We start from the raw sequence: 14,004 nt of genomic DNA on the forward strand, positions 1-14,004 counted from the left end.
GAAAGAGAAAATCTGCAAAGAAATCCAGATGGCTTTTCAATACTTTCAGTCTTCTGATTTTATTCAAATAGGGAATTTTTTTCCCTTTCAAAACATTAAAAAAATCATCTCAATGGAGGATTCTTACTTCTGAACCCTGTGTGAAAAAGCACCATTGTTCTTACTGGTTGATAAAAAGAGATGTTAGGTGTGTGTGGTTAGCAATCTCTGGCTATTTTCAAGTTTGTATGGAGGTATCTGATTTAGGAAAAAATTAAGATGGCACCAGACTCAGGCTCCAATAACATTCTTGGCATCAGTTGCCAACAACTGGAATACTTAGCATTGGATGCAAAGCCCTCTGAAGTCAATAGAAAGACTCTTGGGCTGCTTGCAGATGTTAAAACAAACAAGTGTGTTTTACAGAAGATGTAGCGCACTACTTCAATCCAGTTCCACAGCATCTGTATAGATTGGGCACTTTAGCAGGGCTTTTTGGCTCTTTTAGCTAAAGCTGATTCAATCAGCTGTTAGATAAAAGCACCAATAAAGCCCCACTAAAGCACCTGACCTATCAAGATGTCAGACGAGCCATGCACTGGGCATGCACTGGGCTTGGCATGAGAGCGCATGGAGTTTAAAGTAAAGGAAAGCGCTAGTTTTGGGGGGGTGTTATTTTTTTTAACACTGCAAGCAGCCTTGGCGCTCTTAGTGTTTTATTATATTATCTGTATTGCAGTAGCGCTAAGACACCCTGGTCAAGGATTGGGGCTCCACTGCAGCATAAACACACTCAAACACACACGGGTGGTGTGTGTGTACACATATACATATGTCTTTTATAGATGCAGATTACAACAGGGTAGAAGTGGTTTTGCTTCTGTTATATATTGCTATCTACACATGTATGTATATACATGTGCATGTATGTATGCGTATTTATGTATACACATGTGCAAGCCCGATACACCAGAAACTGTCCTGCTTCTGTTATAATCTAAATCTACAAAAGACAGAGACAGAAATGGGACTGGTGGGCAAGACAATAGTGAAAGAATTCTATTTGGTGTAAGTAGCAGTCAGAGCTTACCTCTGGATACAGCCCTCAGCCTGAAGCTATCTCCAGTTCAGTGACCCTCTTTCCTGCAGATTCTTGCATGTTATGCAACCATTCTGCATACAGCTGAACCACACTCCCCAAATAGCATCCTACATTTCTTCATACATTTCCACCCGTACTCATGAAAAATCAGCTAGTCATTTCCACTCACTTCATTCCTGCTGTGTTTGTATGAAACATGCTGCTTCAGGCTCTCTTTACGGCTGAATAGCTTGGCACATTCTTCACATTTAAATAGTTTGTCACCTAAGGGATCAATCAAGATAGAACAGAGTCAGAGGCTGATGTAATCAACTCCACATGGAACACCTAAAAAAAAAAAAAAAAAAAAAAGCTTGTGAGATGGCAAGCTAACTGGACACAACAGGAGCCTCTAACAATTAAAAGGACTCACTGATTTTAAGAACAGGAGGAATCATTATGATTAGTTAACATGACTTCCTGCACGTAACTTTAGCTAAAAATTTTTAAAAGGTGGTTAGCCATGTTAATAATTTGAAGTCAGGCAGAAGGTAAGGGACGGTGGCACCACAACAGTGTAACTGGTTTAGATATGAGCTTTTGCAAAAAACAACCTACTTTGTCAGATTTATGAATAGACAGTCCATTCCTGGTCTAAGTTGCCACACTACCCTACTGTGTGCCTAAAAATTCTTGCATTTAACTTAATGGCCTTTGAAGTTAACCACAGCACTTCTCTAGGGAGAGAGAAGCAATCTTTAAAGACTGATCACATTGTCTCACTGTTAAAAATTTGCAAGCTTATTTCTAGCTTGAACTTATCTACTTGGACTTCAAACCAGTGTCTTATGATGCTTTTGTCAACTTGATTCAAAAAGGCTTTAAGTAATTACTAATAGAACTGATCAAAGTTAGCAGTATCTAAGATTCTCTCAAGCCCTGGCACTGAATGGAGATGCTATATGATGGCAGAGAGATGCACGCAAACCCACCGTGAGAGCGGATGTGTCTGCTGAGGTTGCTGCTGTTCTGAAAGACCTTACTGCAGATGCTGCACTGGTAGACTCGCTTGTGATCCCCAAGTTGCTTCATCAGCTTGCGCCGTATTCCATGTCTACTGGAGAGAATTAAACTTCTTTTGAGGGACATGGTGTTTTGATGATGAGTAAACCTACTGGATTAGAGAAAGAAAGGCAGGGACTGAAAGGTATCCCACAGATGAAAAGAGAGAGTGCTAGAAGATGGCAAAAACTTAGTCTTATGCTCAGCCTTTAGGGGGAAATCAGAACCTGGCTACTGTGCTCAGGGGTGACTCCTCCCAACCATGTATAGAAAGCAATCAAGGCTGCCTGAAAAACATTTAGTCCAGTCATCCTCAGCCAGAAAAATAAAACGTGTCTAACTTGAATCAAAGACTAGATCTCCAGTGCTCTCAAATGAAGACAAAGACATTTTTCTCATTATCCCTTAAAATCACTTTTCACTCCAAAAGCTTTGGAATTTTCACGTGAAAAGCTTACAAAAGCAGCATGTAGAGAACCATCCAGCAATATCATTCTGCTTCTTTTCCTAACTACTGTTTGTGACATGTTTTTGAATCATACTTTTATATGGGTATGTACTTGCTGGGGGCTTCAATTTATGTTACTAACTGTAACCTTGAAATAGAAATCAATCAAACACCCACAAATCTTTCAGTCAGCTATTTTCACTTAGACAAAATATCTTTTACAAGAAATACATGCAATTACCATATTTAGTCAATTACAAGAGGAGGTCTCCCCACCACTTAACACAGAAGAAAAACTGCTTATCTTACAATTGAGCATGAGGTGGCATGAGGCAGGTGGCTGCTGTGGCTCTGGCCCCAACCCTGGGTCAGAGCCACAGCCCCAGCTACTGCTTGTACCCCCCCACCACTGCCTGTTCTGTAGCCCCTACCAGTCCTCACCTGCAGCCTCTGTGCCTCCCCCTCTCCCATCTTTGCTCTGGTGCTTGCAGGTTCTACCTCTGCTGCAGCCTGGAGCTTGGTGCATGGTCCAGCCCTGTAGCAGCAGTGCCAGCTCTATGCAGTGCTATGGGGCAGGGCTGGAGCCATGCTCCATGCCCCAAGGCTGCAGTGGAGACAGAGCCTGCTGGTGCTGAGACAAAGGTAAGGAAGAGGTTGATGGGCAGGCAGAGGAGAGTGGGGGATAGGATGGGTACAACAGGGGCAGGTACCCAAGGCTGTGGGGTGGCAGAAGCAGCACAGAGAGGGGGAAATGGGAGGAAGAAGAAAGGGGTGGGCAGGGGCCTGAGACTGTGGAGGGGGCAGAAGTGGTACATGGAAGGTAAGCTGGGGGGGCAGGAGCCTGCAGCTGCAGAGGGCAGGCACAAAGGGAAGTAAAGGTGGGGGGGGACAGGACAGGAGGCAGGGGGCAAGCTGCATGCCTGCCTCACCACCTGCCCTACCACGTACCTCCCCACTGCTTTCCTCTACTGCCTGCTCCATTACTACCCCACTCACCGCCTGTGGCAGTAAGGGGGATAAATTTAAGATGATCTTCCAATAATTAGATTCTATATATGGAAAATTCTAACAAATGTATAAATTTTCCATGAATAGAATCTAATTAGCAAGGGGGAAGAATCATTTACATCTGGGTAAATACAGTAATCAAATTCCTGAGGTTCTGCAAACTCCACAGGTATTGTCTCATTGCCCCCTCCATGCTAGATGAGACAGAAGTGGTTGACAAGTTCTACTAGCAGCAGGACTGCCCAACATGCTTGGGAGAAATTGTAGCATGTTGGAACTTTTATTTCTGTCACTCTGGGAGTAATATTAAACTGTGCAGCTGTGCCTGAATTTCATAAATCACTTTGTATAACATAATGAAGATACAGTTCTATTGCAGTACACTCTGTGAGGGAAACTTATATTACCAGCACCCCACCACTAACTTATAATGCTTCCAGCCTGCACGAATCCCCCACTGTGCCAGGAGCACAGAAGCTCCATTAGCAGCTGCTCCACCAGCAGTTTGCACACCCACACATGGAGCTGAGTGATGAAAAAGGCTCTGACAGAACCCACTGTACCACAGCTCCCATTAATAAAAAAAGAGTCAGAGTTGGGCCAGATTCTGATTGTTCCAAATGAGTCCCTCAGCCAATGCCCCCTGCAAGAAAAACTACAATGGTGTTGTAGACATGGCCCGAGGAAAGGTTTCACTGCTATAAGATGCTGCATCCCATGTGACTTACTTTGTTACTGAACTAATATTATTTGTGGTGCTTGGCATCTTTCCTAAAACCAGTTCCATAATCCTTTCTTCAGCTGCAGAGGGAATAGCTACCTCATCGGGTGGGATCTCTGTTATAATTTCAGCCACACGATCCACTGTGAACACATTAAACACAAAAATACCAAATTTCTGTGGAGGGCTTTAAATGCATACAGGCAGAAATGAAATGAAACTCAGAATATATATGTTTTCTGAGATGGAATGAAGCTTTATACTTTCTTTTATATCCTTTTGTTCTAGAAATAAACCGAACCAGAGTTTCCATTCTTGGCATCTAACTGAAATCAAAATAGGCAGGTAATTTAAAAGTATGAATTAAAACAAAGATGATAATGACATATGGCTGCTGAACTGGGTTCCAAGACCAAGAAAATAGAACTGTGCAAAGCTTCAGTTGCTGATTCGATTCAGTGGGGATTTGGCCCGATTCGGTGGCCAGATCTCTGAATCTGAATCGAATCGAATCAGGAGACCCTTTAATCTCTCCGGATTGAACTGGAACCCTCCAAATGGATTCGAAAAGATTTAATGATTTAGACACACACAGCTTTAAATGTTCTTTCTACATACCTCAAGGTACCAAGCGGCTCATGAATGCTGAGATGGTGGGGAGGCTGGATGCCTCAGGAGCGCAGGGGGGTCCCCAGTTTGCACAGCAGCAGACATAGAAGTGGACCAGAAGCACTTCCAATCCACTTCCAGGTCGGCCTATCTATAGCTGCCTAGTAACTGCAAGGTAGAGGTTGACTTACCATCCCTGAAATTTGAGGTTCTCTCCTTTTCAAACCTCCTTTGCTTTTACCCTACTGAATGTAATTGTGCTTGTTATACATGATTGTCCAACCTATTTTTCAGGTCAAGCTCTTGGTCTCAATGGTATCCTGGGAACAAACAAATTTTATATCTGTACAGTAACACAGTGCAAAAGAGGAAGGCCTAAGTTTCTTCTGCTCACTCAGATTTGCAAACCAATGGTCCAATGGATCCGACGCTAAAGGAAAGCTCCTATCTCAGTCTCAGGAAAACATGGGTTGAGATAAGATCTTGAAAGAAGTCCCTCCAGTTAAGAAAGCTTAAAGAAACAGTAAGGAGGGAATATATTGGGGACAGAAGGTATCCTTTCCCTTTCTAGCTAGCATAAAGCAGGACAGGACTCTGTCACCCACTGCTCTGGGTTACCTTGAGCCTTTTTGTATTTTCTGCTTATTAATAAAACTAAACCTGAAGAAAAGGACATATACATAACCACACCTGAAAAACTGAGCTTTGTTTGCCTCATCTGGTAAATCTGCCCAAAAACTTGCATCCAGATGCTATGATGTTTATTACTGAAGCATAAATCTTAGAAAAGATAGGGTCATTACAGGCGATAATTTTCAAAGGTTACCTATATAAACTAAAAACCACCTAGTCCCATATCTGGGCACTGGATTTGCAAGCCTTTTTATATTAAGACACAACCAATAAGACAGAAGCCTATCTGGCAGCTACTTTTATAAGCCTCACCTGTCTCATTTGCAGGGTCTTTGTCTTCAACAACAACAAGAGGTGTTTCTGTTTTTGCTGTTTTGGACTTTCTTCCCCTTCGCGGCTTCCTCCTCGCATCTAAGTTGGGGCTGGCTCCTTCACTGATTACAGGCTGATCTGCAGCAGGAGCCTCTATAGACTTTTCTGGAACTCCTTCATTATGGCTAGTCTGGGGGACTCCTTTGGCTTCCTCCAAGTGACTCAACAGATGCTCTGCAAGGGTGAGAGAAGAATCAGGGTCATGACTGAAACATATGGATAGCTAAACCATTAAAGCAGGGGAGGGCAATTATCTTGGCTGGAGAGCTGCTTAAAGTTTGGTGGTTGTCATCTCGGGACCGGAAATCTCACCCCCTATTCCCTGACCTTTGCCACCGTAAATCCCTCCCCTTGCTCTCTGGAAATGCTCCTTTGGGGGGGAAGGGGGGGGCCATCTTAGAATGGAAAAAAAAAAAATCGTATGTTAAAAATCAAACACCTACTATAACTGATTTTATTACAAAAAATATTTTTGTCATGATTTGTGTTTGCATAGCGTATATAGAGATGATTGCACAATAACTCTAAAATAAAGTCTTAGTCTTGTATATTGTATGGGGGTGTGTGATGGTGGGGTTTGGGGACTGTGCAGGGGTGTGGCTGTGTGTGGGGAGGCAATAGGGCATGTTGGGGCAGTGTGTGTATGTGGGGAGGCTGGAGGGGCATGGTTTGGGTGTGTGGGTTTTGTCAGGTGTGAGGAATGGGGGACAACTTCCCCCACGCTCCTGTCATGATGCTCAGCCCCCACAGGTGGCGGCAGCAGCAGCAGGCAGGGACATTTGGTGCTGGCACCTGGTGGCATGCGGCTTCAGTCCAGCCAGGCCACCTTTATTCCTGGGGCTCCCCACTGTGCATGCAGTTACTGCTCTTGCATGCCACTGGAAGGAAGCTCCATGTGCTAGAGCTGCCTGCCTTCACCGCTTCCTGCCATGCAGGCCCTGGGACTCTCTGGGGAAGCAGAGGGAAGGGCTCCCCTCTACTTCCAGAGGAGTCCTGGGACCTGCACAACACAGAGCAGCAAAGGCAACCAGCTCCAACACGTGTAGCTTCCCTCTGGTGGCGTGTGAGTGTAGAAGCTGCATGTGGGTGGCAGGGAGACCTAGTGATAGAGGCAGCCTGGCCAAGCTGCAGTCCTAGCTCCCATGCACAGTGCTGGCTGGAGCCGCGTGCTGCCGTGTGCCAGTACCAGCCACAACCACCCCAGCTCCATGCTGCTGCCAGCCCCACCCCCACACTCCTGCCCAGCTATGCAGCTCCCCACTATCCCCACCACTTCCCTACCTGCTGCCCAGAGAGAATAGGACGCCAAGGAAGCCAAGCAGGTCTCCCAGGAGCTGCAGCAATGGCAGCACAGCCTTGCCCAGAAGTTGTGTGCTGGCTGGTCCGGGCCCTTCTGCCCACGAGGACAGGATTGAGGCACAAGAGGGTATGTTGCGGGGGGGGGGGGGTGGAATATGAGGGAACCTCACTCCCACCCTTATGGGCAGAAGGGCTGGATGGGGTATAATTAGTTGTTGGCTGCCACAGACCGGATGAAAGTGCCTGGCAGGCCAGATTCAGCTTGCGTTCTGTATTTTGTCCACCCTACACTAAAGCCTATCGTTAGGTTAATTGAACCCTGCCAAGTTCAAGTATTTAATGGGCGGTGAAAAAATACCCAACATATATACGAACATTTCATTTACAATGGAGGACTTATCACTGACCTAGACTGAAATATACAAAAGGCTGTATTTATTTGGACAAGTTTATAGATTAGCAATAAAGGGTACAGTGTTCAGAGGTGCCTAAGTGATTTAACAACTTAAGCTGTTCTTCAATGATAACTTAAGAGGCCTGAGAGAATGTCTACACCACTCCCCTAGCATACCACTCTCAAGGAAGCACCAGCATCCACAACCAGAAGTGAGATGGTGTGGACACACTGAGGACATCTCCTGCCTTTGCTCAAGAACTCACTGGAAACTGAGAACTCTGGAGTGGTAATGGTGGCCACGCCCAGCATGGCTGCACCACCTCATTTCTAGGTTTGGCATGTGCAAAGCATGGTATGCTCAAAAAAAGTTTGTCCAGGAGCATAGGGGAAATGGTGTGGGCATACCTGAATTCTCATTGGGAACCAGTAAGAGGTAGTCTCCTACATCCTTTAATCTCTTAAGAGAAACCTTATTCAGTAACTATAAACACAACATAAGAAAATGACATGTTCCAGTACCCTATAACAATACCTTTGTGCTGCAATAACCAAACTGATGACAATATGGAGCATCCCTAAGTCTGCACCCTCTTTTATATATAACTCTATTTATTCTGCTGTTAATATTCATCTGCCATCTACTAGACAATTTTTCTTTCTAGATACAATATCATAACATTTGATCAGACAGAAGCCTGCATTCATCAGTTGCTACCTTAGTTTTGCTCTTTCTTAGTATCTTAAACAACAAGCAAACAAATCATAACACCCTATAACTTACGACACTGCAAAACCACCAACCTGGTTATAAAATGCCTTGCTTTGAAAGGATGGACCTGCCCAAACATTTTCTGGTTATTTTGAACAGAAACTCCAGATTTCCCCCATACCTGTCAGCAGCTGAGGTTCCTGGAAAATGGAGGAACACACTTTACACGTCCACTGGTTAGACTCCAGTTCAGGAGGCCCACTGCCCTCTGGAGTACTCACTACATCACAAAAAGAAACAAATTACAAACATTTTAAATATGAACATAGCCCACTGCTCAGCAGCTCAGAGGGATTTACAATAATGTTTATCCTGCTATGAAACTTTAGAACAACTTGTTTCATTGATTAAACAAGGAATAAGACTGACCCAAGGAAGCAGCTGCTGCAATCTCACCAGTCTGGTAGAGTTTAAGATAATATCCAAGTAGTGTTTTTATGTAAGAAGCATCAGGAGATTATTATGCTCGAGACTAACACTGAATTAACTGGAAGGCCAATAGACCATTTTAAGAGCTAAAACAGGAATGGGATTAAAAAGGAAAGGAAAGAGATTTCAATCTTCCCAATATCTCACTTGAGCTTCAGGTACATTTTCCCTTTCTTCTTTCTAAATTAAGTAGCAATCAAAGGCACATTTCAAAGAATATTTGGTATGACCAATCTTGACCACCTTAAATCAGACTTACTCATTCTGAGCAAACTGGGAATATGGACTGAACAAAATGCTCTCACAAAAGGGAATGTGAAGGGGAGTGAAAAAGCCCCTACACTTATTTGAACAGCTTAATGAATTGGATATTTTGCCAATTCTAATATTATAAAAGTGTGACGGGCTGGCTGGCAGTGACTTAGCCCAGGGGTTTTGAAGGGGTAAAGGGTGATTGGAGGACTTGGGATTCCCTTTCCTCACCAATCAGGCCCCAGAGACTCACCCTCCACTTCCCCTGATTGGCCCCTTGGGTTACCAGGTGTGGGATAAAAGGGGCAGCGCGGCTGACTCAGGAGAGACCAGCGAGGGACCACAAGGAAGGAGTCTCAAAGAGCTGGCAAAGAGCTGGGCCAGCGGAGCAGGAGCAGTTGCCCCAGAAGCACCTGAAGGAGCGGGACCTGCAGGCAGCAGTGGGACCCCCAGCAGCGCGGCGTGCGGCCGGCAGGAGAGGCTCCCCGCTGGGCTCCAGGACCCCCTACGAGAGGCTGCAGCCAGCAGGAGAGGCTCCCCCGCTCCAGCAAGGATCTGAGCAGCGACCTGAGAGGTTCCCAGCTCTGCTTCCAGCTCCTCCAATCACAGGTCAGGCAGCTCAAGTGAGGCTGGAGCTCCAGGAAGGTCAAAACCCCTAACAGCTTGGAGCAGCACCAGGACTGGTGGCTGTGTCGTAGAGTTCCTACCTACCATGTGGGAGATCTGAGTTCAAGTCCCAGGTGGAGTGAGTGAGCTAGCTAACAGGGAGAACTTTTTCTTGCAGTGGAAATGTTTTCACCCTTGTCATTTGACATTTTGTATTTTGTACCTTTTGTATTTCCCTAACCAGCATGGTTTGTTCTGCTGTTTGTGTTTTACATTTTGGTTAACCCTGTCTTTTGCCAACTGGATGAATGCATCTATGATTGTAAGTGTCTAACCTTTGCTGAATCCTGCCCCCTTGGGGCATTGTTGTATCCCCTATACTCTCTGGTTTATACTGGTTATGTTCCCAGCACTGTTCTGTCATTAAAAGGTATATGGTTAAGTCTCCATTGGTGGTCTGGCTCTGCTCTATAGGGGGAGGAGAGTCCCTACACCTCCCACAGTGCTTGTACACCTGCTTTGAACCCTTCAATTGGAGAGGGGGTACCTCTTGGAGTACCGCCCAGGTTACATAAGCCTCAGTCTGTCTGTCTGTAATGCTTTGCACTCTGATTGGTTGTTTCCGTCAGCCAATCAGAGTGTGAATACAGCATTTGGACAGGAGGTGGTGGTAGAATGGAGTACCACTGTGATGGTGGAGACACAGGGGATGGAGCGGGGGTGGCAAGGCCAGCACAGCTGGTCTTGACCCTCCTGCCCTGCTCCCTGGAGGCAGTGGCAATGGTGCAGACAGAATTGGGAGGGCAAGGTTAGCACAACTGGCCTTGCCCCCCCGCCCTGGCTCCTTGGAGGTGGTGGCAGCAGCAGCATGGGCAGAGGGGGCCAAGGCCAGCAGTGCTGGCCTTGCCTCGCCCCTCTCCCCCAGTGTTCTCTGCAGGTAGCACATATGGAAGAGGGGGACCAAGGCCAGTGCTGTTGGCCTCGACCCTTTTCTCTCTTCTACGCTGCTCACTCCCAACACAGGGGGTGGTGACAAGCAGCAAGCCTGGGCCGATGCAGGAAGGGGGATGGAAGCATTGGTGCCATGTGTGCGTGTGCACCTGCCCACCCCCCCTGCAGCAAGGCCAGTGCCTCTGGCCTTGTACCCCCAACCCTGCAGGCAGTGGCGACGGAAAGGACAGAGGGCGGGCTGGCCCTGTCCCCCCTGCTCCCTGCAGGCTATGAAAATGGAGAGGATAGGGAGGGGGGCAAGGCTGCTGGACATGACACCCTGGCCCTGCAGGTGGCAGCGATGGACAGACACGAGGGCAGTGCAAGCAGATGGAACGAGGCAGCCTGGCCCTGGCCCTAGCATGGCAGGGGTGGGAAAAGGGGTAGCAGGCCTGGCCGTGAGGGTGAGGGGTGGGGAACTGGGGCTGGATGCAGGCTGCTGTCCCCGGCTGCCCCCCTCCCTCATTCTTGATGGGCAATTGGCTAGTATGATACATAAGATCTCAGGAACAAAGAAAAGACAGAATTTCATTATTTAAGTAACCAAGCAACACATTTAACTTCAGTTAAATTTCTAAAGAAAAAAGGTCTCAGAATCAGGAACATTGTTAATCTGTATTTACAATCCACAGTCATTTAAGTTTCAATCAGCTTATTAAACGACCTATCAGGTGGATCTGAAAAAAAAAAAAATCAACATCAATTTGCACATTATCTGGGAAGTCTAGGCCACTGACAGACATGACCCCCCCCTCCAACACCCTCCCCCAGTGCTTTACCAGAAGCAAAAGTGTGTCAATTTGACACAGCCCCCCACCATCTGTATATAGATTGGGCACTTCAGCAGGGCTTTTTGGTGCTTTTATCTAATAGCTGATTCAATCAGCTATTAGATAAAAAACACCAGAAAGCCCCGCTGAATGTGCAAGCTATACAGACGCTGGGCAAAGGAGGTCAAACTAACGCAATGCTCCTTATGGGCATACACTGTGTTTAGCACAGGGGTATGCCAAGCTGAAAGTAAAGTGCTATTTTGTTTGTTTTTTCACATCTATAAGCAGCCTTAATGTCTTACAGTTTACAGGAATCCCTCAGCGAGGAAGTAAAGTACTGGGTTGGGTTTCATGAGACTTGGGCTGTATTCCAGATTCTGCTACAGCTTATTTGACCTTGAACAAGTTATTTAATGTTAATACAGGCAAACCACCTAAACCGTACCCAAGTATACTTACAAGCCCCAGTCAAGATACGGAGTGGGATTTACAGTCCAAACCAATGATATCCATTTAATTTAGGCTCCCAGGGTGTTTTATGACTGCTACTGTATGGACAATTTGAATTGCTCAGGCATGTCAACTCTACCTACTACCACCCCATTTAGATGCTTAGGGACCAATCCAAATCTGGCAGCCACCTCTCAGGGTTTCAAAAATCTGAATGCCTCAACAGTCTACAAAGTAGACTGCTGGGGAACTCAGGCCTCCATGTTCCCTGTAGATCACCATGGATTGGTGGCACTCAGGCTGCAGGGCAGCTTTTTGGGAAGCAGCCAGGGATCCTACAACAAAGGAGACCAAACTGTTACCACCACAGGAATGTTTCAGTGATTCATCACATTCATTAATGCTTCTGAGTTACTGAGCATTGTTTAGAACCTCTAATAAGAGGTACTAACCAAATGCACAGTAACTAGTTACTGCGCAGTAGCACCAGCACATGGTTTTTTAGCGATGCTTACTGCACATCAGTCTACTAACACTATGCAGTAGACTATCAGTACGGTTAACAACTGCTATGTTACTGCGCAATGTTATTAGGCTAATGCATAGTAAGCATCTTGTGTAGATGCACCCAGTATTTCTTAAATAAAACATGCAGAATTTCAGTTCTGCAAAGATTTTTCTTTTCTTTTTTTTGGTGGGGAAAGGGGATATGGCAGGGATCAGGTAGGAAGGAAGGTCCCAAAATTAAAACCTATAAAACCCCTCTGAAATATCTATTTTTTTTTGCTGAACATAGTTTTTCAGTGACCATTATATTCTAATAGCAGCAGCATCTGGGTTAATTATATGAGCTTCTCTGGTAGAATATTCTAAACACGTCTGTAATACAAAAAGAAAGTGCCATCTTTAATGTCAATGCACAAAATCTAAGCAGAGCAGCTTCCCAATGAACTGCCTCTGATGACCCCTTTTGAATAGAATTTAGATAAAGTAATTTACAACTGTTTAATGCCTCTTAATTTCATTGTCCCAGTTACTGGATGTGACAAAAAAGACTAAGTTCTAGCATACCGTTCTGGTGGGGAACTTTTTGGGGGACTCAGTGTGAACATACTTTCCCATAAATAGTTCCAGTAAATACTTTTATAAGCAGAACACCTTTATGCCCTTTTCACCCAAGGGACAGATGGCAGTCTAGGCCTGACAGCAGGCTGCAGACTGCTCTTTGATTGATTTCCTGTGATTTTATGCTTTGTCTTATTGGGTTAGTTTTGACTCCAGGTTAATCTTATAGTTTTGTAACTTTTCTGTTGCAAGCATGGCTAACTGTGTCAGAGGAGAAAAAGTGAGGCTCTGAGAGAACTGAGTAGAAAAAAGGCAGTTCCAGGGAGGATGCAGTAAAGAGAAAGTCCCAGAGTGTAGAGAAAGGAATAGTCCCAGGGAGGAGAGAGTAGAACCTGAAGAAAAGAGGGAACTGCAATGGCACAATAAGATGGTGTGTTTTGAAGCAGTCTGCTGTGCTGTTTGGGACATCAGCACTCCAATCCCCTCCACTTAGAAAAAAAAACCACTCCCATTCCTAGAAGTTGACCAAAAAGAAGCTCTTTGAGGCAGGAGTGCTGCAGATCACTGGGAAAGCCATGCCAGAGCTAGCTTCCAGGAGCCCTTCAGGAAAGGGAGACCAAATAAAGCTTCTCCTTGGGGAGTCATGAGACAGAGTCTCCCTTCAGAAGTGGCATGATCTGTGATACTGAATACTCTGCTTTGTACTCCTGTGACACTAAGCATGTTTTTTAAAACAATCTTTCCTTTGTCGATGTTAACCACCTTGCTCACAAAGTTATCTAATTCTGAGCCACTGTAATCAAGCATAGCTTGACTTCTATCAGATTTCTAAATTCTCATTTAACTAATACAATGTTTAGGAATAGCCACTGGTCTTAACATATCCAAATGCCATTTTTCCCCAGGCTGCCACTATCTTTTTGATTTCCTACTTATAAATTATATTTCAGGTACTACACCATGAACAAAAGAAAAGAAAAGATTCCCTTTAGGCTTCCAAGTACCAAAAAAGAGTTGAAAGCAGTTAGTAGAGATTGGGAGAAACATCTGGCTGCAAGTTT

The 14,004-nt window shown here is 45.3% G+C and overlaps 1 protein-coding gene across 4 annotated transcripts in view; it reads right to left on the bottom strand.

Moving 5' to 3' along the window:
- The window catches only part of PRDM15 (PR/SET domain 15), a 59,535-nt gene that overhangs the window by 30,321 nt on the left and 15,210 nt on the right, over window positions 1-14,004 (bottom strand). For 3 of the 4 annotated variants that reach the window (XM_090061110.1, XM_090061092.1, XM_090061116.1), the window contains exons 7-11: window positions 8,500-8,598; window positions 5,854-6,087; window positions 4,307-4,442; window positions 2,053-2,234; window positions 1,251-1,345 (exon numbers count right to left, since the gene is read on the bottom strand). In XM_090061110.1, the coding sequence (XP_089917236.1) occupies window positions 1,251-1,345; window positions 2,053-2,234; window positions 4,307-4,442; window positions 5,854-6,087; window positions 8,500-8,598 (746 nt within the window). The remainder of the gene's footprint in view (window positions 1-1,250; window positions 1,346-2,052; window positions 2,235-4,306; window positions 4,443-5,853; window positions 6,088-8,499; window positions 8,599-14,004) is intronic. The other variant, XM_090061102.1, reaches the window with a different exon arrangement.

The sequence above is a fragment of the Crocodylus siamensis genome, chromosome 1, assembly GCF_052110815.1.
Source record: "Crocodylus siamensis isolate JL-2025a chromosome 1, ASM5211081v1, whole genome shotgun sequence".
Lineage (NCBI taxonomy): Eukaryota > Metazoa > Chordata > Crocodylia > Crocodylidae > Crocodylus > Crocodylus siamensis.